Raw genomic sequence first — 26,164 nt, 5'->3', positions numbered from 1 at the left:
CTATCCTCTGGCAACCACTAATCTATTCTAAAATCTAAAATTTTGTCACTTCAAAATATTGTATAAATGGAGTCATGTAGTATGTAACCTTTTGGGATTGGCTCTTTTCACTCAGTGTAAGTCCCTAGACATTCATCCAAGTTGTTGTGTGCATCAGGAGTTTGTTCTTTTTTATTGCTGAGTAGTATTCCATGGTATGTATGTACCATAATTTGTTTAACCATTCACCTGTTGAAGGACAGCTAGGCTGTACCTAGTTATTGGTTATTACAAATGAAGTTGCTACAAACATTTGTGTACTGGTTTTTGGGTGAATATAAGTCATCATTTCTCTGGGATAAGTGCCCAAGAGCACAATTACTGGGTCATGTGGTAATTGCATGCGTAGTTTTATAAGAAACTACAGAATGCCTGTACCATTTTAGATTCCCACCAGCAGTGAGTGATTCCGTTGCTCCACATCCAATATCACAATACTGATGTTGTCACTCTTTTTCATTTTAGCCATTCTGACAGGTATGTAATGCTATCTCATTGTGGTTTTAATTTGCACCTCTCTGATAGGTAATGATGTTGAACATCTTTTCATGTGCTTTTTGGACATATGTCTATCTTAAGTGAAATGTTTGTTCTTGTCTTTTGTTCATTTTTAATTAGAATTTTTTTTACTGTTGAGTTTTGAGAATTCTTTATATATTCTTGATACTAGTCTTTTGTCAGATGTGTGGTTTGCACATATTTTTTTCCAGTCTGTAGCTTGTCTTTTTATCCTCTTCACATAGGCTTTTTTAAAATAATAGCTTTGTTGAGACATGATTCACATAAAGATAATTCACCCATTTAAATTGAGCAATTCAGTGGCTTCTAGTGCAGCGCAGAGTGGTTCAACCATCACACAGTCAACTTTAGAACATTTTTATTATCCCAAAGTGAAACTCTGTACTTCACATTCGCTTTTACAGAGCAAAAGTGTTTAATTTTGATGAGGTCCAGTTTATCCATTTTTTCTTTTATGAATGATCTAAGATAAAAAAATCATTGTAAGAGCTCTTTGCCTAGTGCTGAATCCCAAAGACTTTCTCCTATTTTTTATAATTTATAGTGTTACATTTTATGATTAAGTCTATACAGTCGTACATTTTGAAGTAATTTTTATATAAGAATTAAGGTTTAAGTCAACTTTTTTTGTTTGATTTTTTCTTTGTTTTGCCTGTGGATGCCCCATTGCTCCAGCGTCTCCTCCATTGAATTGCTTTGCACTTTGTCAACACTCAGTCAGGCATCTTTGTATGGGTCTATGTCTAGGTTCTCTATTCTGCTCCATTGATCTATGGGTCTATGCTTCCTAATTTAAGCTTTTTAAAATGCAATTGATGTATCTGGAAAATGGGGTTGGTAATACCTGCTCTCCCACTCCCAGGATGTTAAGAAAGGCGACTGTGATTGTGTTAAGGTACATGTTCTGATTGGGAAGAACAAGTTTCACTCATTGCCTTCAAATTCTTTTAGCTTATCTGATTGGCATTGTTGTGTATCATCTTCATATGCCGGGAACCATGACGAGTTACTACTCAGTTATGGACATGGGAAATGCCCACTTTATGGAGTCTTTGCGGCAAAATCAGAATCCCTGCCGAGCTTCACGTGCAGCCTTTTTGCAGACTCTCCAGATTCCTCCTGCCATCTCAGTTTGTATAGGTTCAGAAATACAAGCTCATTTTAATAAACAAAGTATAACGTAATTATGAAGGAGAGCTGATGTCCCCTAATCGCTCGGCAAATGAAAATAATTTAGGATTAGGCAGTTTGGAGTTATCCAGGCCATTCTGAATTCTCAAAAGGCTACAGGATCGGTCCTTCTCTCCTCACTTTTGTTCATCTTGCTTACCCCAGCTGCTCTACTCTCTCCTCTGTCTGGTTACATTCTTCCCACCCCAAAAGACCCACTTACTACCTTGAGAAGTACTTCTGTTCCATCTGCTAACGAGACAGAGTGCCTGCATGGAAGTAAAGTTGATTTTATTCATCTCTGTCATGTCAGGGCTGGCATGGGGACTGGAAAATAGCAGGTGCTCGTTGAATCCAGCTTTCCTTCATCTCTTTTCCTTCGAAACTCCTGTCATCACTTAGCGACATTTAATCATTTATCGTTTGTATGATTGTTTCTTTCTGTTGGTTTTTTTCTTCTCCAGTAAATGAGAGAGCATCTTGAGGCTAAGAACTATAGTTTATGCTTTTTCTGTCCCCAGAGAGGCTAGGGTGGGCCTGGCAGGTTCTGAATGTGTGCACAATACCTTATGCCTAATTAACTATTACCATTTAAGTATATGGAATTCCTACCCCAATTTTGAGAAGAGAAAATTCAGAGCCCCTGTCTCTAAAGCCAGGAGACCTAAAGTGACACTCAGAGAGGAGTTATATGTGGTAGATGTGCGATGAGAGCTGCCTTCTTAGGCTAACAAACGAGGAGTTAGGTGGAGGATTAGAGAGCACCATTTAGACACTTGATATGTATAGTGCAAAAAGACAAGCAAACCCATAGAGGACAATATCTCAAGTTGACAACATTAAGCCCAAAAGAGCTGCCCAGGGAACTCTAATGGCCTCAAGACAGCAGAAGTGGGCTGAGGCATACAGGATAAGCAAAGGCTGGCTTGTCAGCATTGATGGGTGGATTGTAGCCTCCAGACAGGAGGAGAAAGGTACAGAGGGCAGGATCAGCCAGGCTGTAGTCAAAGGTCAGGAAGAGGTCCAGGGAAAGAACTTCCAATTAATGTTATTGTCATACTTCATTTCACTGGAATGTTTTGGAAATGGAATTTCTGGCTAATTAAAATGTTAATTGAAGCTTATTTAGAAAAGTCTTGCTTTGATAACCCCATTTGTTGAAATGTTAATGCCTTCATAAGCACTCTTTAGTGACTGAAACAGTGGTTGGTGATTGAGTCTCTTTAGGAACGTAAAAGTCACTGTGGGACTTACTGGTGTAGAAATAGAAGGTGCAGGAGATCTGTATTCTCTTCAACATCCACCATCTACCATGGAAGTTACTCTTTTTTTTAAATTCATTTTTTAAATTGTGGTAAAATCTATACAACATAAAATGCACCATTTAAACTAATTTAAGAGTACATTTCAGTGGCCTTAAGTACATTCACATTGTCATGTAACCATCACCACTATCTATTCATCTCCAGAACTTTTTTCATCTTCCCAGACTGAAACTCTGTACCAAACTTTTTCAACTTCCCAAACTGAAACTCTGTACCAGTCAAACAATAACTCTTCATAATTTCCCTCCCCTGCCAGCCCTTGGCAACTACCATTCTGTTATCTGTCTCTATGAATCTGACTACTCTAGGTGCCTCATATTAGTGGAGTCATATAGTATTTGTCCTCCTATGATTGGCTATTTCACTTAACATAATGTCCTCAAGTTTCATTCATGTTGTAACACATTTCAGAATGCCCTTCCTTTTTTAGGGCTTAATAATATTCTATTGTATGTATATACTGCATTTTGTTTATCTATTCTTCTGTTGATGGACAGGAAGTTACTTTTTAGAATAAATCTCAGTGTCAAAACTTACTGATCTCTCTCTCCACCCCCCACTAAAAAAAGAATATGGAAACACGATAGGCAAAAATTACTTGCTTCTGAGTGCTCTTTCCTTGTCATTTGCTCTAGTGGGTGAGGAACTAAGATATTTTACAAGGCAAGGGCAGGGATGAGGCAGCCAGGCTGGTTCAAGTCATGGCTCTCCCTGGTCAGTGGAATTCCATAAACCTTAACTGAAAGTGAGAGGAACTAGGGTTTCGACCTGTCACGAACATCAGATCTTTAGCTGCAGATAGGACTGAAGAAGACAAAATAACACTTATTGGGGCTCTGGTACGTGGCAGTTAGTGTGCTTGACCCTCATCTCACATTCTAATTTTTTCCTTCCTTACGGCAATTCTGTGAGTCAGACTTTAGATAAAACAGCAAATAATCAGGAGACCCTGGATTAATATCCAAGAACCTTGAGCTCTAAACAAGTGCTATGCAATAAAAACATTATGTGAGCCACAAATGCAAGTCACATGTGTAATTCTCGGTTTTCTAGCAGCCAAGGGAAAAAAAAGAGAAAAATAAAAAGAAACAGGCGAAATTAACTGTAATAATTTACTTAGCCCAAAGTATGCAGAATATTATTATTTCAATATGTAATCAACATAAATCGTTAATGTGATAGTTTACATTCTTTTTTTTTTCATACCAACTCTTTGAAATCCAGGGTGCCTTTTACAGTCACAGCACATTTCAGTTTCGACTTGGCAGATTTCAAGTGCTCGATGGCTACATGTGGCTGGGGCTGTGTATTGTTCTGTGCTTCTGTGGACCACGGTGTTCTTTCCATTGCCCCAGGAAGTGCGTTTATCTGGCCACGTTCATTGTCTCCTTTTATACTTCTTGTATCTCAAGTTCATTAATGGAAATGCTGGCTCATATTTTCAAAGCCCTTTACCAGCCACATACCTTCATAGAAGAATGACTGGCTTATTACTTAGAGGGAGTAATTCCTTTTTTCCTCCTCGATTTTCCATTTCCCCCCAGGTCTATTTCTCTGCCTTTGGAGAACCAGGAAATGGATGAATAGACAAATTGGGTAGCTTTATATTTCTCGGTAATTATGTAAGTTATTATGTGATTGCTGTTGCTAGGGGAGCATTTAGATGGTTGGCGTGAATAGCTTTTGGTTACTAGGTTAAAAGGCCGGACGTTAACAAGAGAATTAGGGAAGAAACTCAGAAAAGTGCTGCTATTAAATTATAAAAGTGTGGTGAAGAAAATAAAAATAAAGGGTCTTCACTATATTTCTAAAGCTTATTTTTCCAACTATAACAGTAACATAGAAAATATTACCTGCAATCTCACTTTCTCTAATGAACTTCCAAGAAATTTCAGAGCTGAAATGGGAATGTCTTGTTCTTTTGTGGGTTCCCTTGTCCGCTAGAGGCAGGAGAGCACCTACTCCAGAATAGTGTTTCCTTTAGGAAACAAACTTGCCCAATTTTGACATATGTGCATGTTTGCTGTTAGCATTCTACATTGGGGGTTGGGAGTTGGAGGTGGGTAACTGGGCTGAGAAAAGTGTAGAGGCTGGGAAGGAGAAATAAATGACATAAATAATAAATAAATAAAGTTAACATGATAGCTCTTAAGCCTTAATGTTGAATGACACGTTCCTTGCATGGGTGAAGGGGGCCCTCAAGAAAGGTTGGGAAAGGATGAGTTCAGTACTTGTGGGATTCAGATCTCCCAGCAGAACCAGTCCCTGACCATCAGCTGTGGCCTTGGGTGTCTTGGATCGTGGCCCTGGCTCTGCAGAGTTGGCCTCTAGTTCTCTCTGTGAGTGAGTTTCTCTTGCCCCAAGACCCTCCTGCTAGAACTTTCCAGATAATCGCTCGTCTTCTGGTCGCTGACTCCTTCAGCGTTTGAAATACTCACTCTCGTTCAGGTAGGTAATTCCTCCCCAGAGCAAGGAGGAGAGACTACATGAAGGGGACCTCAGGAGCCTGCCAGATCCTGACATGGTCCTTCACCAGCATCTGCTCCTCAGCCGGGCCCATCCTGTGTGAGGGAGGCCCAGGGTGACTTTGGAACCTGTCACCAGGCCTAGGAAGGCCTCAGTGTCCTGTCACTCCCCATGTTGCCTTTCTCTTCAGTCACCTATTTAAGAACAGCTCAGCATTTACAAATTAATGAGTCTAGTGGAGCCCAAATGAGCCCTTTGGGTTGTTGATCTACTTCCAGCTTCTCTAGAGTACTCATCTTTGTTACTGGCCCAAAGTCAGGCCCAAAGGGGCTTATGTTTGATGAATGAGTGACAAAATTCTGATTAGATTCACTAAATGTGAATACTATTTTTTTTCTGTTTTGTTTACTGCTCTGTACACCACCCCGACCCCCCAAATAAATATTAAGTGAACGAGTCCATATACTCATTCGGCAAATATTTATTGCATGTTAAAAGATGCTGGGCTGGGGCCGTCCCCGTGGCGTAGCGGTTAAATGCGCGCACTCTGCTGCTGGTGGCGCGGGTTCGGATCCCGGGTGTGCACCGAGGCACCGCTTGTCAAGCCATGCTGTGGCAGCGTCCCATATAAAGTGGAGGAAGATGGGCACAGATGTTAGCCCAGGGCCAGTCTTCCTCAGCAAAAAGAGGAGGATTAGCATGGATGTTAGCTCAGGGCTGATCTTCCTCACAAAAAAAAAAAAAAAAGATGCTGGGCTCAGTGCTGAGTCTTGAGTTACCCAGATGACTGAGACACTGTGCCCGGTCTTCCTTGTAAAGAAAGGCTTCCCCCTCAGGGAGATGCTGTCCAAAATGGCAGGCTGACCCAGGCAGAAGAAAATTAAATGAAACACAGAGCTCTGAGCTAAGAGATTACAGTGGCAAATTCATTTTATTTGGTAATAGATAAAATCCGTCCTTTGGTTCATAACAAGAATTATATCATTCTGACTTTTACTAGAAAAAAGCAAACTGCAGAGTCTCTTCTTTTGGCACTCGTCACAAGAGCAAAGTGATCTATGATTACAAACATCAGTGAGTAATAGATGAGAGATATATAGAATTAGCCCACTATCTTCTGTTTAACGTTTAGATAGTCTTGGCACCTCCCAGAAGCTAGAACTACAGCGAGAGAAGTGGGAGAGGAACACCTTGCGAAGCAGAAGCCTCTCTCGGCGCTCTATCAGCAAAGAGAGGTGGGTGGAGACGCTGGTGGTCGCTGACACGAAGATGATTGAGTACCATGGGAGCGAGAACGTGGAGTCCTATATCCTCACCATCATGAACATGGTATGTTGGAGTGCATGGGGGAGGGGCAGCTGGAGAACAGATATCCTTAGAAATGCTCCACTCTCCAAAAATAGGAGAGACCTTTTTTTGTCCTTTTAACACATATATATGAATCTATTCGCTGCCAAAGTATTTAAGGATGGAATTTCAGGACAAATTAGTGTTTCTCCTAAAAATGTGTATCCTAGGAAAATTTGTAATTTGTCATTTACATTTTCTACTAGTTATTTATCAAGTGACTTAATCTTTTTAGTATGACTTTATCTCACCTATTTATGTTAGTGCTCAAATGGGTAAACTGAGGGAAAGAACTAGAACATGACTTCCTCAAGGTAGGTAGAGCTAGACTTGGAATAAAGTTAATGACCCCTAATTTCAAGCTTCCCTTTTGCATTGTTAATGTTTTCTGCCTTTGCAGAGAGTGTTAGTCCTATTGAGATGGGGAAAGATACTTGCATGAGTAACTGATAATAAGAGAGAGGAAGACCCTGGGTCAGGGAAAGGGTCAAAGAGAAGAAAGGCACCAATCCCTCAAGCGCACAGCCAGTACATCACCTTGGAAAGGTTGTCTTTAAATGTCATAGTGTGGATTGGGCCAGGGGCATATCTCACTCTTCCTTGCACTCCACCAAAAATTCCTGACCTATAAGATAACATTTATTTTAAGTGCCTCACAATGCTGTTTTTCCCTCCTCTGGCATTTATCTATTATCTATTCATGTGGGCTAATGGTTTTCTATTTCTGACTCTAGGTCACTGGGTTGTTCCATAACCCAAGCATTGGCAATGCAATTCACATTGTTGTGGTTCGGCTCATTCTACTTGAAGAAGAAGAGGTAAGGAATAGTTTCCCTTCCACTCTTCTCACCTGTATCCTTACATTCCTTACCTCCTCTCTTTGGGAGAGCTCTTGAAGGACAAGAAAGAGAGTTCCAGAAAGGTGTTTAGAAGCCCACTGAGAAGGAAAATAATATTTCTGTATTATTTTCTTCGGAATTCAGTGATGTCAAGTGAGAGATGCAGAACATTTCTGAGATGTACCTAGTTGGAATAACCTGACAGTCATTGCATCTAGTAACACACAAATCAGATTTACGGCAGTGACTAAGAATGTCCCACAGTGGAAAAAGACTAAATCGTGATATGGTTGGGTGGTTTCAATAAAAGTTAGGTGGGACATGGAAATGTTGAACCTTTTATACTGTTTATTTAGCTCTTACATATGAATACGTGTCCCTCAGATCGGGGCCCTCTTGTCTCTCTGCACTTTTACCCTTGGGAATTGCATCTATTCTCTGAGACTTACATATCTTTCACATTCTGAGACTCTAACTGATACTTCAAGCCCAGACCTCTTACCTTAATTCCAGACTCATATCCAATTGCTTACTTGACATCTCAACCTGAACGTGCACAGTCTGCTCAGACTTGGAAAGTTAATAAGTCCAAAATGGAATTCTTGATTACTCCCTGCCCAAATCATCTCAGTTCTGCCTCCCCCGATACCCCAACCCTCCATCTTACCCATCTCAGTAAATAGTGCTTTTGTACCATTGCGTAAGCCTAGGAGTCATTCTTGATTCCTCCTTTTCTTATCTTCCACATTCAACAGCGAGGCCCACAGTGCTCCTACCTTCACAGTACATCTCAAAACCATCCACTGTTCATCATCTCTACAGTCATTATGTTGGTTTAGGCCTTATCATATCTTGCCTGGGCTACCACAGTGAACTCCCAAATGGTCTTCCTATTTTAATCCTTGCTCCCCATAATCCATTCTCTATGTAGCACTTAGAATGATAATTTTAAATACAAATCGAGTTGCTCCACTGCACAAAACTATTTAATGGCTTACTGTTGTTTTTAGAAGAAAATCAAAATTTGTTACTATGTTCTGCAGAGAGTTTTGTGATCTTGTCTCCATCCCCCTCACCAGTCTTTCCTCATGTCACTCTCTGCCTTGCTTCCCACTCTCACGCTCACTGGACTTCAGGTATGTTCTGGAACACACAAAGCACTCTTCAGCCTCATGGTCTGTGCACTTGAGGTTTCCAGTGCTGAAACAGCTCTCCCCTGGCTCTGCCCATGGCTGGCACCTTCAGGCTTCTGTTTGATTGCTGCCTCTTCAGAGAGGTCTCAATAATCAACCTACTCAAAGCCGGCCCACTTACTGTTCTCCATCACAGAATGCGGTTTACTTCCTTTATTGATACCACTCTCACAATTCATTAATATTCTGTGGATTTGTTTACTCTTTTCTTGCTTATCTCAGCCACCATCAGAATATAAATTCCCTGAGGGCAGAAACTGTGTTTCTGTATTCTTGGCTATATCACCAGCACCTAACACAGTGCCTGGGACATGAATGAATGAATGAAGTGAACTATAATGAGTGAATGAACCAGCCAACCTGATGAAATGCCTATGCAGTTTATAGAGCTTAACCAGCAGCTGAAATAGGTGAAGAAGGGCATTATTCCAATCTCCATTAGCAAGAGACCTGAGGTCAAAATGCTCAAGGCGGGGTTTATTGTTTTCTGGGCAGGGGAAGCCTCCACAATCAGTTAGAAGATTTTAAAACAATAGTCTCTGGAGCCTGGATCCGTTTTCCTTCTTCTCTCCCCTACCACCCCCACTTCCCTCAGTCACTCAAGACACACTTTGGATATCTTGGAATACCAATGGATGTATTATTTCCCCTCCTGTGAACCTTTTGTTAGGAAAATTTATCCAAAACTTAGAAACCAGGCAAAAGAAAAACTATGTATCTTTTTAGTATCTAACATGACCTATCTGACTCTATGGGGGTGTAACTTTGATTATTATTGACTATTGATTAGGGCCTAGACACGGTAAAATTTGGTGTTAACATGCAGAAAACTGAGAGGGTACAAATGGTTTGTGTCCAGTAGAGATGATACATGAAAATGATTTGTGTCCAGCAGAGATGATAACTCTGAAGATTATGATTTTATTGTTCTGTGGAACATTAATTTTGTATCTAATTTAGCAATCTCCTTCCAGCATTCTTTTTTTTTTCACTGACTGGAGTTGCGTAAATTTTGTTTATGTGCCTTTGAACCAGCTTTGCCATCTTGCCTGTCTCCTTATTAACGAGTTAAATACATCTTTAATATGTGCTCACTACACGTTTGTATGAGAATTATTTTTTTAACTTTTTGAAAATTATACTTTGATACCTTGGAAGACGAATTTTCACTATTGTATAATGGTCTAGTATATATGCATGCTTAGCCACAAAGTGTGCAGAAATTTAGGATTTTCAAACCAAAAAAAAAGGCAGGTTCTTCTGGGTATGAGAAAGAAAAACCTGTACCCTCTGCACTCCCAGCAGTAGCACTAGTAGTACCTCTAAGTATGGCTTCCATGGATTGGGCCCCTTATAACTCCACAACTGTCCATTCCCAGGAAGCAGTGCCACTGAAGTCTTGCCTCCAGCAGAGTCCTTTGAAAGAATGGTTGGCCACTACCTTTCTGACCCTATCACAGTTACAATTACGTTGCTTTTCTTCTTCCTATCCTCATTTTGCAAGTTCAAAGAGACACAAATGATTTGCTGCAAAAAAATCATGGCTTCCTTCCTCCCACTTACCAAATAATCCTTCTCCTTCAAGCTTTTATAGAATCTCCAAGTGGTACAAAGTTCATGATTTGACACCAGAATTGCTGGCTCGTTGGAGAGTTGCAGTTCACAGTTCTCATTTTCTTGATTCCCAGATAATGGTTCAAGCTATTCTTTCACTAATTTCACTCCGTGACTAATGAGAAACCCCAACAACAACAAACAGTGCTTGCAGCCCTTAACTAACATCAGGGTAGCAGCCACAGGCAGAAAGTACAGTGTGAGGTATGGGGAGATGACTACTGCTTTGAGCAAGGAAACCTGAGTTCTAGTCCTGACTCTGTCATGATCCAGTAGTAACTCCGAGAAAGTCATAGCGTTGCTCCATACCCTGTTTTTCTTCATCGGTAGATGAGAAGAGAGTTGTGGTGTTGTGGTGTATCAACTGTATGTCAAATGCTGTGCCAGCCTCTGGGGGTACAAATATGAATGTAAGTCCCATTTCCTGATTCAGAGGAGCTTAGAGTCTACTGCACAAAATAGAAAATTTCAAATTGAGATTATTGTGAGTATAAAAAAGAGTGAAAGAGTACCTGGGAGAGCGAAGGATGCTTGGATGTCTAAGCTGGGTTTCAGAGGATGAGAAGGGAGTTAACCAGTAAGGAGGGACATTCCGGGAAGAGGGACCTGCATGGGCAAGAGCTTTACTGCTTAAACTAGCGCTTTACATGTGAGGAGCTGTGAACACGTCGCTGATGATGAACCATAAAATGGGGGCTGAGAAACCTGTTGTGAAAAAATGCAACAGTGTGATTGTGCTGGAGGCAGGAGAGAAAATAGCCAAGCAGAACCTCCCCACCTCCACTCACACCTGGTCTTGTTCCAGTGTTGCCTGTCTCTGTGCATGATGTCATTATCCTTCTAGTTGCAGAAGCCAGAGATCCAGAAGGCATCCATGACACCTCCTTCTCCCCCACCCATATCCAGTCCGTCATCAGGTACCACCAGTTTTGTCTGACCATCTCCATATACATCACTTTGATTCAAGATACAGTTATCTCTTTCCTGGGCTATAGTTGTATATACTTTCTGGTCTACCTGGATCCCTTTTGATCTTGTTTTCTCATTGCAGCTAGGATGATCTCAAAATGGTAATCTGATCATATCCACCCTCCTCACACTCCTTCTGCAACCCCCACCTCTGGCTAAAAGCAATCTACTGGTTTTCTGATTCCCTCTCTTATCTCTTATCATGCCCACCTTGCTCTCCAGATAGGACAGTAGCCTTTTACTCTCTGTGCTTTCTCCTGCCCCTGGTCTTGTTGCCTGGACGTTCGTCCTTCTTGTCTTCACTTAATTAACACATTAATCCCTCAGATCTCAGCTCAAGTGTCACTTCACTGGGGAAGCCTTCCCTGACCTCCATGCCCAGTAAGATTTTATTGTATACTCCAACAACACCATGCGTTTCTTCTTCAAAGCACATATCACAGTAGTAATTTTACATCTATTTGGTGATGCACGTTCCTCCATTAGTATGTAAGACTTAAGGGGGATTTGGATCTAATTCTATGAGAGCCTCTGGATGATTCCACACTGAGAGATGAAATGGAGAGAAAGGCATTAGAAAGATGGCTCTGGGGCTCTGTGGAAAGTGACATGAGGTGGGAAATAATGAGGCAGGGTCCCTGAGGTAGGTCTCTTCCATTAGTGACTTTCTACGACTCTCATCTTCCATATGCTAATCACGTCTGACACCTAACCCTATATTGGACTTCATTTTCTGTGTTGGGTTTAAGAGACTTTGTGGTTAATCTGCATACATAAACTGTGGTTTCTGTTTGTCATTTACTGCCATGTACAAACCACTATGGATTCTCATCACATTTTGAGAATAAATTAGGGTAGTCTGACATGATATTTACTTTGGAGCATCCTAGAGGCTTTCTCAAAGACTAGGTGGTCATATTTCAGAATCAAAGAGTAGCTTCAGATATGAGCCAGCTTGCTCTCTCTCCTGTCTTGCCTCCATCCAGCCCTGAATCAAGTTCTCATTTTCATTTTATGACCCTAATCCTATCCTTTGAATTTTCCATTCTCCCTCAAGGATTGGGCCACAAACTTGGTCTCTTCCCCCTTCAAAACCACTTTAGACCAATTTATTCAATGGCAGCCCTGCTCCGCTTTTGAGTTAGAGGTTTGAGATAGGATTACTCTCTTCCCTCCAACTCTTGTGAGCAGTTGACTTGGTGGAGAGTACAAGATTTAAAGTTAGTCCCACCCCTTTCTAGCTGTATACTCTTTGGTAGGTTATTTGACTTGCCTGTGCCTCCATTTCTTCGTTTTGCAAAATGGAAGTAATAATACCTACTTCCTAGGGTTGCTGTGAAAATCAAACATGTTAATTCATCTAATAGTTAGCATAGTATCTGGCTTGTAGAAACCCCTCAATAAATGTTACTTGTTAGTATCATTCTTATTATTCTTATCTTTAAGATCATCATCATCTAGGTCCCTCAACAATCTTGTAAACTCATTATTATTATGCTCATTTCACAGATGAGGAAACTGTATCAAAGTCCCTGAAGGAAAATAAAAAACGTAAAGGACAAGATGAGGATCATAAGAAGATGGAGACTTCTTTTAAGAACAGGATAGAGACAAAACTGGGATGGGAGTGAGTTGGGGTGCAGCCAGCTGGGCCCCACGTCACTGTGCCTCCAGGGTGGTTCCTGAGGGTATCAGGCTGGCTTGAAGGAGCAGCAGTAGGTCTGACAGGCAGGAAGGAGATGGCTGTTTTCACAGAGAATTTCCCCTTTGGTCTCAGAGTGATTTAGTGTTGGGTTTACTTTTGTGAGACTCTGGAGTTAAAAGTCTGTTAACTTTGGAAATTCAGGCTGGTGATTTCCCCTGCCCCGAGGGTGATTTGTGGGTCTGTAATAATCTATATAATTGCTGCTCTTTCAGGATAAATATCAAAAATATTGGCAAAGAATTTGTACACCCATCACTTTTTTTTTAATCAAATATCTTTTCCTCTGATAGATGAGTTGTTCCTTGGAGGCACATGGGAAGTTTTCAGATTGAAGTTTTTACTGCTTTTCTCTTCTCTGCCCTCTCTTTTTCTTCCAGGAACCTAAGCCTGGCTAGCAGAGCATGACCAGAGTGTACATTGAATCACAAGCTGCCAACAGGACTTCCCAAGGAAATTAATACAAGATTTTTTTTTTTCATTACAGACAGAGCTTACGAAGAGAGAGAACAATTTATAACAAAAGCCACGTTATTGCAAAATCATTTTCTATCTCTCGTTTGGGGCTATTTCTGTGTGCTGTGGCTGATTTCCTTTGGGTCGTCTCCCTGTCCTATAAGGTCACATACTCAAATGAATAGGAAAGGGGAAGTGGGAAGTGAATTGGAATCACTTGAGAAAATGAAGTGAGAAAAAACGATGAAAGAACAAAAAGGGAAATCTATTTTTGTTTACAAAGGAAATGGGGGAAAACTAGTGTGGAGGGGGGTTTGTTTTGACAAGCTCAAATAATTATGAGGATGCTTTATGGAAAATGTTTAGCACCAGCCTCCCCATATTCATTGTGAGCCAGCACAATCTCTCTGAAGTTCTTTGGCACCTTGTGCATGCTTAGGGCTGCATAGTTTTGAGTCATAGCTAATTACTCGTTCCATGTCTCTTGTGATCAAATGCATTCAAGAAACTAAATGATTGTTTCTTGGACTTAACGTCTTATGAGACTTGGAGATTAAGCGGCTGAGGGGGCTGAAAAAAATTGTGCTCAATTAAAACCTCCTGGAAGAATCATGACATTTGGTAGAAAAGCAGTAAGGTACCCTGAAGACTCTGTCACTGAATTTGTGTTAAATACCACATGTTGTAGACGAAAGTTCTACACAGGGGGAAGGTACCCAGCTGCAAATATCAGCAACTTGGTTAATTGTGCCCTTGCTTTGTCTGTAAGAGGAACTGACAAAAGGAAAAGAGAGAAAGCAAGCAAGATTTTGAGGGTAGATCTTGGGCCCTAACATTTTTTTTTCCTCATCAATAACTATTCCCCGGGTTATTCCAGAATGGCTCTTGTGCAGTGGGATGTAAGAAGAATCCCCTCTGTTGACATCTCTTTATTTTTCAGCTCCTTTCCCTCTCCTTTACTCCCTTCCCAATAGTTCTGCTGCTAGAAAATCTCAACAACCGTGCAGACCCAGCCTGTATATTTAGCTGGTTCAACCTTGACATAATTCTCACTACTGCTTGATCACCTATTCTCCATTCTCCTCATTTCTGTCAAGAACTATGAAGAGTCTTAGATTTTACTCTCCTTGCAAGCTAACAAGTTATCCTGCCATACTTTCATGGATGCTGGGGGGAAGACATGAGATCTCTAGTTCAGAGACAAAGGACTTTATTACTCACAGCACAACATGTAGCGTGAGCTTCATGTTTGCATCTGTCCCTTTTGTCCCCTAAGTCCCATGGGAGTGATATGGGCAGCCCAGCTGGATGCTGTTTAGACAGTGAAGATTATCCCAGCTGAGGAGCCCCAAGATAAGGAAACTCCAATTCTTTGAAGAAGGTTGTAAGCAAACGTCAACTTTTGCCCCAGAAGAGCCATTATCTTTATTATTCTTGACAGCAAATAAATCTGTCCTCTTCCCTGGAGGAAGACACTATCTCTGTCTTCCAAGGCTGATTTGCTATACAATATCCTTAAAAAGATACAAAAGCTGTCAGTGCCTTTTCTCAGATGGTGTGAAGAAACATGAGACCCATGTAGAATTGTCTCCCAACAGTTTCTACTACAGACACCAGAGTTATTGTTACAGACTTTTCTGCTTTATTCTCAAACTTCTGACCCCTTACCTTCTTCTTCCCTAATCAGCAGGAGATCTTGTGTCTTTACTGACTCACCACAAACCTCTTACCCACATAATCTTCACTTTTCTCTGGCTCAACAGATATATTCTTTACCTTTTCTCCATTCCTTGAGGGGTGCTGTGCATCCTGCGTGTTATCAGTACACCTGCTATGTACCAGGCTATGTGCAGTGCCTGAGATGAGGAGAAGAATAAACCTCAGTCCTTGTTCTGGAGGAGCTGAGGAGGAAAACAGGCACACGATTTGATCATTTTAACCTAGTACAGCAAGTGTTGTGAGCCAAGTGTACACCAGATATATTGGCGGGAACCTAATCCAGACTGGGGGCAGGCAAGGCTTCCTGGAAATGCCCCAATTGAGTCTTAAAGAATGAATGGATGTTGAATAGGTTAAAGGGGGTAAGAGAGGAGAGAAAGGCATTCTGGGTAGAGGAAGCAGTTTGAAGAAAGCAAGGTGAAAAATGACATGTCTGTAGGGGGTGGGGGAAATGGTAGTACAAGCAGTTTTAATGTCACTGGAGCATAAACTGTGAGGTTGCAAATGGAGGGAGAGCTTTCTGAACATGAGACTTTGAACGGTCTTGAGCCATGGGTCATGATTTGGGCAGACTTTGATTTTGACTAGATCAACCTGACAGCAGCAAGGAGGATGGATTTAAAGAGAATAAGGAAGAAAGAAGGAGAACAATTAAGAGATACTAGAAGCATAAATCCGAGCATAAAATGATGAGGTTTGAGCTAGGGCAGTCAGGAGTATAGATGGAGAGGAGGATAAAATTAGCAGCACATGATGACAAATTGGGACGCAGGATATGGAGGGAGAGGAGACCAATAGGAGGACACTGGTGTTTCTAGATTAGGCAACTGGGTTGATGGTGGCTCCTGTAACTAAGACAGAAAATACAGGAAGAACAGCAGGTAAGCTGAGAGGAAGGGGTTTCAGGGATGCTGAGTTGGGGATACCTGTGGGGCGATCCAGAAGGAGGTGTCCATCAAGAGATTTGGGTACATGAATTTGAACTCCAAGAGAGGTTTGGAATGAGACATAGGTTTGAGAGTTAATAGCATATAGATGATTTCCCAAAATATGACTGTGATTGAGAGTGAACTAAGCAGTGAGCCAAAAGAAGGGCAGAAGAGCCCTTGGAAGAGCCTGAGAAGTGGTCAGAGAGTAAGATGAAGACAGAGAGTTGGGGATCTCAGAAGTAGAGGGTCTCTGCCTGTGTTTGTCTCCTCACGGGGGGTGGGAGTGTGAGGTGGGGGAGTTGAAATAAGCTATACTCATCCATTGGCAAATTGCTAAATCTTTCCAGTTATTCAAAGCAAGAAGTTTAGAGAAGTCTTCAATAGTTTAGACACCACTAGGCCTGGACTAGTAGCTGCAATCCTGAAATCTAAGCCATTCTCTGCCAAAACTTGCTGTGTAACTTGGCCAAGGTACTGCCCCTCTCTGGCCTGGATTTTCTCACTGTTTAAATGAGAGGATTGGATGCATAATTGGAATGCTAAGTCCTTCAGAGAAATGGGCTCTTTTCCTAATGATGAGAAAATTGGAAGCAGAATTTATTCTGCAACATCTGGAAAATGACTGTTTTCTCCATGGTGATGAAGATGTGTCCTTACTGACACTGGATTTGGCTCAGGAACCAGGGAGAGTGGGTGTTTGTAAACATTCACTTCTCGTTAAACAAACACACATGGATTGGTATGTAAGTTTTTCCAAAATGGTGAGTCCAACCAATGTATAAAAGGGCAACATTGAAGCAAAAAATTGAGCTTTTCTGATCTGGCAGTATCCCTCTTTGAGCTGTGCCCCCACTAGGAACGTTGTGAGCCAAAGAAGAACATTGCAAGATGGGCTCCATCTGCTTCTGCCTGAGTGGCCACCTCGACTCTAACAAGCTTTTATAAGCTGTATTTTCAGGATACAGATCCTGTGCGTGTTTTGTATTTAAATAGGGAACTTAAGTGAACCTTAGAGTGAGTGTGTGGGTGTGTAAGTGTGTATGTGTGTGGGCTCCTCCTACCCACTGTAACCCATCTGAAAGATCACAGGTTCCATTTGATTCAAAACTATGGGATCTCACATATCGTTAGTAAGTAACGCATGTAGAATTATACTGAAAAGTGCTTTATAAGATCTGCTGTTGCAACCCTCTAGCCTTGATTCAGACCAGTTATTATTTTTAAGATATTTAAACAATTTTTTACTTTGAGATAATTGTAGATTCACATGCAGCTGTAAGAAATAATAAAGACAAATCCTTTATATCCTTCACCCAGCTTCCCCAATGGTAACATCTTGTATAACTTTAGTAGAATATTACAACCAAGAAATTGATATTCATACAAACTACCTACCTTATTCAGATTTCACCAGTTTTACAAGCACTTGCTGATGCACGTGTGTGTGTACATTTAGTTCTATGCAATTTTAACACACGTGTAGATTTGTGACCATTAGCACAATACAGAAAAGTTCCATCACAAGGATCCCTCATGCTACTCTTTTATACTTCCCTTCTGCCTATTGACCTAACCCTGAAAAGCCCTAATCTGTTCTCCCTATCTATAATTTTTTCATTTCAAGAATGTTATATAAATGGAATCATACAGTATGGAACCTCTCGAGATTGGATTTTTTTCACCATCCAAATTTCATGTATCGAAAGTTTGTTCCTTTCAAGTGTTGAGAAGCATTCCATGGTGTATATCAGTTTGTTTAACTATTCCCTCTTGAGGGACATTTGGGTTGTTTCCAGTTTTTTGTTATCATGAATGAAGCTGCTATAAACATTCTACTGCAGGCTTTTGTGTGAAGGTAAGTCTTCAGTTCTCTGGGATAAATGTCCAGGAATACAGTTGCTGAGTCATATAGCATTTGCATTTTTAGCTTTGGAAGAAATTAAAAACATTTTTTCCATAGTGGCTGTGCCATTTTACATTCTAACCAGCAGCATGTGAGTGACCCAGGTCTGCCACATTCTCATCAGTGCGTGGGGCTGTCACTGTTTTTAATTTTAGTCATTCTGATAAGCATGTAGTAATATCTCATTGTGGTTTTAATTTGCAATTCTCTGTTGGCTAATGATGAACATCATGTACTTATTTGCCATCTGTGTATCCTCTTCAGTGAAATGTCTCTTCAAGTCTTTTGCCTATTTTCCAATTGTTTGATTTTTTTATTGTTGAGTTTTGAGAGATCCTTATATATTCTAGATACAAGTCCTTTGTCAGGTATATGGCTTACAAATATTTTCCCCACTCAGTAGCTTGTCTTTTCATTCTCTTCTTAAGGTTTCTCTCAGGGCAAACATTTTTAATTTTGATGAGGTCCGATTTGTCAATTTTTTCTTTTATAGATTGTGTTATTAGTGTCAAATCTATGAACTCTTTGCCTATCTCCAGGTCCCCAAGATTTTCTCCTGTGATTTTTTTCTAAAAGTTTTATAGTTTTACATTTTACATTTACATCTATGATCCATTTTGCATTACTTTTTGTATAAAGTGTGAGGTTTAGATCGAGACTCACGTCCAGTTGCTCCAGCACTGTTGTTGAAAAGATTATCTTTTCTTTCAACATTGAATTTTGTGTTCACCTTTGTCAAAAATCAGTTGGGCGTACTTGTGTGGGTCTGATTTGGGTTCTTTGTCTGTTCCACTGGTCTATGTGCCTATCCCTCCACCACTACCACTCTGTCTTGGTTATTGTCACTATAGAGTAAGCCTTAATATCAGGTAGAGTGATTCATCTCACTTTATTTTTCTTTTTCAAAATTAATTTCTCTAATCTTGGGCCTGTGCTTTTGTATATAAATTTTAGAATAAGCTTGCATATGTCGACAAAAGACGTTGTTGAGATTTTGATAGGAATTGTAATAAAACTATAGATCAATTTTGTGAGAATGAGACGTCTTCATATGTTGAATCTTCCAATCTGTGAACACAGTATGTCTTTCCATTTATTTAGGTCTTTTCTTTCATCAGCGTTTTGTAACTTTCGGGATACAGATCTTGTACATGTCTCGTTAGATTTATACCTAAGTATTTCCTCTCTTTTGGAACAATTCTAAGTGGTATTAAGTTATTTTTTAATTAATGAGTGCTCTGCAGAGACTTCCTCCCCGCACCTCCTCTCCCCCAAAAAACCTCAAAGAAATGTAGGGGTTAAAAACAGACCTTAAAGACATCTAATCATAATTGATGTTTTGTTTCATAATCTGCCTTCCTGTCTGAAGGAGCTGGAACTGAGACACCGTTCTAGTGAGGCTGGTCACCAACTAGAACCACAGCTTCAGCTGGGAGCCCTTGTTCTCATAGTCTTTGATTCAATATCTGAGCTGAGTGATCTTGAGCTGGTTCTTCACTTCTCAGAGGTTTCATTTCTCCTATTATGAAATGAAACTAATAATACTTTCTTTACAAATAATGCTGAGCAAATGCAATTAAATTAAACAAGAGAAGAGGTCTGCAAGTATCTGGCACAGAGTAAATATTTTCTCTCTCCATTTCCCTTCCCTTCTCTCCCTTCCATTCCCGATTCATACCACCTGGCCAGTTCTTCATGAGGGTGGGGACCATTTGTTCCAGTTGGGCTGCTATTCTAACTACAGCTTGACTAGTTGAACAGGAGGCTGACTCCCCTGTGCCCAGCTCATCCCTCAGAAGCCCTCTTCTACCCCTACCATACATCATTCAGCTGGATGATGTAACAATGAGGATTATTGAATAATGAAGTCTGCTTCTTCTATTTAAATCGTTTATGCTAAGCAGTTCGATGAGTTTTCACGAGTGATGAACCACCTTTCTGTGTTATCATGAAAGGAAGGTGGTCTGTGCTCATTAATTAGCATGGGTGGGGGCCCTGGGAGTGCCACTAAGAGGCAACTGAATCCTCACGGGCCTTGTTTGATTTGGGTGTGGGCCTTAGCAAAATACAGAATAGTGGAGAAGCAAGCTCATAGTTTGATGCAGAAACTGTACTGAAGTTCTTGGGCTGAGCCCAGAGTAACAGACTCAGATAAGAGTAGGCCAATGGAGGTAGTCATTCTTCACGTAGAATCCACCCTGTCCCAGGGATGGCTCTGTATAGAGACCCCAAAGAAATGGGGCAAGGGAAAAGAATTTCTCCTTTAGAAATTCAAATTAAACTGGAGTCCCTCTAGAGCTGATTATCCCTTTCTCCTCATCCCCCATTTGACAAGTGTTCATCTAGTTTATTTGGAACAAGCACTCTCCTCCCATCCCCAATAATAACTCTGAGCCAGGTGGATGACTCAGGAGCCCTTGAAGTTGCAGGCCAGGGGCATCTACTATAGCATCCTAATTGTTGTCAGACAACCAATGATCCTAACTGGTTAGAAGCCTGGAGAGATTACGTCACCCTCTGCCCTTCACCCACCCTTCACCAAGATGGAAACCATGGGCAAGGAAACATTCATTGCAACCCCAGGCTTGCAGGATACCTCATGAAAAGAAGAAACTTTTGTTGAAAATCTGTTCATTGTGCATTAGAAATAAAAATGTCTCTTTGGAATTGTATTGGCTTAAAAAGCAGAGAGCCACTAGAAATAGAACTTCAAACAGCTGTTGCTCTTTGCTAATATATTTTTAACTTTTCCTCAAGAGCTGCTTGTCCCAGTGATCATTTCTCTCCTTTTTTCAGTGGAAGTCATGAGAGTGGTAGTATTTAGAGCTGGGGGTTAGCCCAAAAGAGTAAGTTGGCCTCTGCCAAATTCCTACCAAGTGTCTGAGGCACCCACTCAGAGCTCATCTCACTTGGCTGCTTCTGGGGACTAATGTGGTGGGCCCTGGCCACAGTAAGCTCACCCATGCAATCTCTTCCTCCTCTTTCTCCAGCAAGGATTGAAAATAGTTCATCACGCAGAGAAGACCCTGTCCAGCTTCTGCAAGTGGCAGAAGAGCATCAATCCCAAGAGTGACCTCAACCCCGCCCATCATGATGTGGCCGTCCTTCTCACCAGGTACCCCAGAGACTATTGTGGAAGCTGGGGGCTGCAAGGCAGGGAGGTATGACAGGTGAAAGGGTTGCCAGATATTCAGACTCATGAGATTCTTACTACTCTTTGCTGCTCTTGGTCGTTTTTAAAGGCAGCTTCTATGATCTAAACAACTCCTGACTCCCATACCAGTGAGGGGGTAGTTAGCAAACTTGCTAAATGTGACAAAACTCTCTGTGTTAATAAACTGCATCTGCTGGCAAAATGCAGGCCTCTTTCCTATCCCAAAGATGATTTCATCTTTAATATTGGCTTCTCTGTGCAGTTCTATAAACAATCAGGAAACTTGTTGGCAGATCCTCATTAAAGTCTCCTGTAACTCTTAATCATGGGATTTCTGATCCTTTGTTTTTATTTTATTTTTTAATTTTCCTCCAACTGAGAAACATGAAGCTATCTCTACGGAAATCAGTCCTCCTTGTAACCCATCCCTGACTGATGTTGAGGGCAGAACATGGGGAGCAGGTCCTCCCTGAATAGGCAGAGTGGTTTGCTTGTGCTTTTCTCCCTTATACCCTCATGAAGGTACTGTGTTGTTCTGACTACAGATAGACCCTGTGGTGCTAATATGAATCATCACACCTTCCAGGACTCAAAGCTGTGAAAAGCCAGTGAATTTTCCTGATCAACCCAGGCTCTTGGGAAGCTATGTTTGCTCACTGAGTCAGTAAATGTTTATTGAGCACCTATAATATACCAGACATGATTTTAATCTAGACAAAAGAAGGGCTTACCTTAATGGGGGGAAGTCAGGTCTCACTGGGCACTCCTATGCCGATTCAGAGACAGACAGAAATCCAGGAATGTGTAGTAGAGGAGGCCTCTTGGCCTGGCCCTTCAGCCACAGAAAACCTCATGCACTGGAAGGCCCTGGGTGTGTATTTTCCTTGGAGAGGACAGGCTGCCCCTGAACATTTTGGCCTATCATCTGTCCCTTTGACAGGATCATCCCAGTGCATAGGATGCCTATAAGAGATGATAATCAACCCCACCCTATCTAAATGTCTGCCCTACCCTGAGCTGAAACTCCAACAATCAGAGTCACTCTTTTGAGTGAAAGTATCAAAACTTTGGTTGAATGCAAACATGTTCCAAAAGAAGTCTGTGGCATAAACCTATTACATTAGGTTCCTTAGGACCTATGGCACCTTGGGTTGATCAGTAGCTCCCAGGGGAATAGGTTGGTGTGTGTGTGTGTGTGTGTGTGTGTGTGTGTGTGTGTGTGTGTGTGTGTGGAATGTAAGCACAGGGGCTCTGGGGAGCCAGCAGGCAGCCAGGGAGCACTGAGGACCTGGACAAAAACTGGGGGAAGACTTCAGTCCAGACAGGACCTGTCTCTAGGAAAGAATCCTGGATTCTGGGACCAGCATTGGCAGCTGTGTCTCAGCTCTGTTTCTGTTCTTTCCCTGAAAGCAGAAGCAGCATCTCCCCTCATTCTCACATGAAGCAACGAATAAGTTAATGATAGCTGGCATTTGTGAAGCATTTGATATGGGCCAAGCACTATGCTACATCTATTAGGACAATCATCATTCCACTTAATCCCCACGACAACTCTGGAGAAACTGAGGCTTGGTTATGTCACTTGCCCAAAATCTCATTGCTAACAGGTCCAGCTAGGACTTAAATCTAAGTAGTTTCACCCCAATAGCCACACTCTTAACTATTACCCAATAAGAATATGAAGGATCTGCTTTCCTTTTTTAATTATTATGATAATTTTTCTTCCTTAGAACAGGGGTCTGGTTTCAAGCTATGATGAGTCGAACCAGCTGCCAGACAGTGGAGCGTCTTTCAAGTTCTAAAGCAGGATTTCTCAACCTTGGCCAGATTACTTTTGTTGTGAGGGGCTGTCCTGTGCATTGTAGTATATTTAACAGCATCTCTGGCCATCTATCCATGAGATGCCAATAGCACCCTTCTCCAGGTTGTGACAATCAAAACCATCTCCAGATATTGACAAATGTCCCCTAGGAGGGGGTGGGGAGCAAAATCACACCCTGTTAAGAACCTCTGGTCTGAAGAAATAGGTAGGATCAGGAAAGGAAGGAGGTATAAGACTGAGATTTGCCTCTGGAGGACTACGCTGAGATCCACTTTAACAGAGTTTTCTATAGAGTTGCAGTCAGCAGAAGATGGATTTGGCTTGAACACGCTCCATGAAATGGGGCTAGTAGCTGCATATGAAGATTTTCTCTTATACTATCCCCAGTGGAAAGTGGAGGTAGAGCTAATCTCCTTTTGGGAGATTAAGCTTCTTGCCTACCAGAACCATAATCCTACAATTCTTTCATTACCCCAATTTTTTCCCCTTTAGTGCTGGATACTTAGTAGGCACTCAATAAATAGTTATTTAATGGACCTAACTTCCTGCACTATCAACGTGAGAAGGTTGGTGGATTAGCAGTGAGCACCATTCATCTTTTCTCAGCAGCTCCATGCAGACCTAGACTTTTTGAATGAAACAGTAACAAGCACATCTTGCAGTAGGGGTGGAAGTGTTTAGTTGGTCCTCCTACAGACTCAGAAATTATTTAGAATGATGGGCTATATGATCCATGCAATCTAGCTCTCCAACAGGGAACCACCCAGCAACCACTGCTGTTAGTGGAGGTGAGGATTCGTGTCTGTTGCGTGTGTTTTGAGATGGAAACTGCTCTCTCCTACCCCATGTCCCAGCCACTGCCTCCTGGAGAATTGAAAACTTTCAGGGTTTCTCAAAGCCTGGATCTTTTCCATGGCTCAATGGACACACAAAAAAAGACTATTTGTTGCAAGAAATGGTGCCCATACAAACCCCATGAATTGAAGGTCTGCAAATAACTGAAGCTCAGAACCTTTTTGGCATTTGTGCCATCATTCTTGACAAAAAGCTCTTCTCGAACTGAAGAAAGCCAAATGACTAATTAACGACTCTTTCAAAACTCTTGTCAATGATTGAAATAAAGGCTACCAGGATATGGGAGCACGTTTTTATATTTAAAAGCTGTAACTAGTATTTTGTGAGGTCTTAGGAGTCTTTCCTTTTTTTATTTTTTGGGGTAGGGAAATAGTGAGGTCCTGGTGAAAAGAGGAAAGGTAAAGATGCCTCTGTGTGTGTGTGCGTGCGTGTGGCCCACACATCCCCTCCCAATGCAATATTGTTAGGGTAACAGGGCTGGAGAGACAACTGATTTGATCTCTGGATGGGTTGATGGCACCACTGCCTTTTTCATGAATGAGAAAAATTTCTCAGATGAGTTTTGAGTACAGAACTCAGAAAGACTGAAAAGTGCTTTTATATTTGAAAAACCTCAGCCACTGCTTGTTGTCCCTTCCCTATTGAAAAGTTCAAATTAGCTTCAATTTTCAATCAAATCTTTCTATTTTTGGCCAAATAATACAATTTGGCCTCCTGAGATTAAGAGCAAAAGCAACTCAAAATAAGGCATTTGCCGTATTTTCCCTCATTTTTTAGGTGTTAGTGAGATTTAATAATCAAGAGGTAAAATCTGAATAATCTTAGTGAATTCAAAATTGCTCCCTACATTCATATGGACTTAAAAAAAATTTTTAATCATACTTTACAGACTTTATGGAATGTGGATTAACACCTAGGTTTTTTCCAGTAGGGTTTTTGTAGATGTGTCTTTGGGCACCTACGCATCTCTATTCTCTACTTTCAGAAAAGACATCTGTGCTGGTGTCAATCGCCCCTGTGAGACCCTGGGTCTCTCCCACCTATCGGGAATGTGCCAGCCTCACCGGAGTTGTAACATCAATGAAGATTCTGGACTCCCTCTGGCTTTCACAATTGCCCATGAGCTCGGACACAGGTAAAGGGTTAAGGAAACTGAGATCTCCTTGCCATGTTCATGCATCAATATCGGTAGAAAGAATGGGAAACACCTTAAATGGGGCATCAGGAGAGTCGGATTGCATTGTGACTTGAGGTTCATCCTCCTAAACCTCTGCTTCCTCATCTGTAAACTGGGGATAATCACACCCTTTAAAGATTGCAATGTCTCCTCTGCCCTGACCACTTATACCCATCTACATCACGGAATCAAAGAGGCCACTACAGTTCTCTGAATTAGAATGGATTGAGCACAGACAAGGAGATAAGCTTTAACTCAGTTGATTAATTCAGGTGTAACAATCCCTGTTTAGTTCTTATGAAATACTAATAACATTAATATCACTAAAAAGTCACAAAGCTTAACATTTTTGTGCCCTTACTTTGTGCCAACACTTTGTGTTGTGTTATTGAATTCTCTCAACAAGATTATGAAGTAAATACTATTGTCAGCCACATTTACTTACAGGTATTAAAGGAGAACATTGAGTAAAGAAGAAATTGAAAACTGCTGTATAATGGTGTCAAGCAAACACCAGTTAAAGGGAGGTCCAAGTTGTCACAAAAATGTGTGAATTTGATTAGATGAATTCATTGAAGGCAGGTTTCAGAATGTTTGATTGAAGGGATAATGAGTATCCTAGATTCTCCAGGTATCAGAGGTTTCCCTGGAGGAAAGGTCTTAGCTTATTTGTAACTTCATTTTTTGGTGTATTTACTAACCACAAGTAATAAAGCATTATACTAATTAAAAACTCAGATTGGGGAGCCATGTAAATGGCTCAACTATACCCCCTTCCTGTCATGTAGCCACCAGCCTGGATCTCCTCCCTCTGAAGAAGGAAGCAGAACACTGAGGCATACTCTGAGTGTACAGCCAGAAAAGAGATGGGATTGGGAAGAGCCCTGGAGACTGGATTATTCCAGGCCTGGCCTCTCTAGGCTGGGCTTTCTCAACATTTTTCCCATGTAATACTGGAACTTTTCA

The 26,164-nt window shown here is 41.3% G+C and overlaps 1 protein-coding gene across 3 annotated transcripts in view; it reads left to right on the top strand.

The window, feature by feature from the left end:
* The window catches only part of ADAMTS12 (ADAM metallopeptidase with thrombospondin type 1 motif 12), a 296,380-nt gene that overhangs the window by 158,778 nt on the left and 111,438 nt on the right, over positions 1-26,164 (top strand). For all 3 annotated transcript variants that reach the window (XM_087443173.1, XM_014781569.2, XM_087443172.1), the window contains exons 4-7: positions 6,652-6,848; positions 7,601-7,684; positions 21,181-21,305; positions 25,007-25,156. In XM_087443173.1, the coding sequence (XP_087299299.1) occupies positions 6,652-6,848; positions 7,601-7,684; positions 21,181-21,305; positions 25,007-25,156 (556 nt within the window). The remainder of the gene's footprint in view (positions 1-6,651; positions 6,849-7,600; positions 7,685-21,180; positions 21,306-25,006; positions 25,157-26,164) is intronic.

Source organism: Ceratotherium simum, chromosome 18 (genome assembly GCF_057802395.1).
Source record: "Ceratotherium simum simum isolate JZ-2026a chromosome 18, ASM5780239v1, whole genome shotgun sequence".
Lineage (NCBI taxonomy): Eukaryota > Metazoa > Chordata > Mammalia > Perissodactyla > Rhinocerotidae > Ceratotherium > Ceratotherium simum.
The sequence above is the reverse complement of the archived record's forward strand: the minus strand, read 5'-3'. Positions and strand labels throughout refer to the sequence as shown.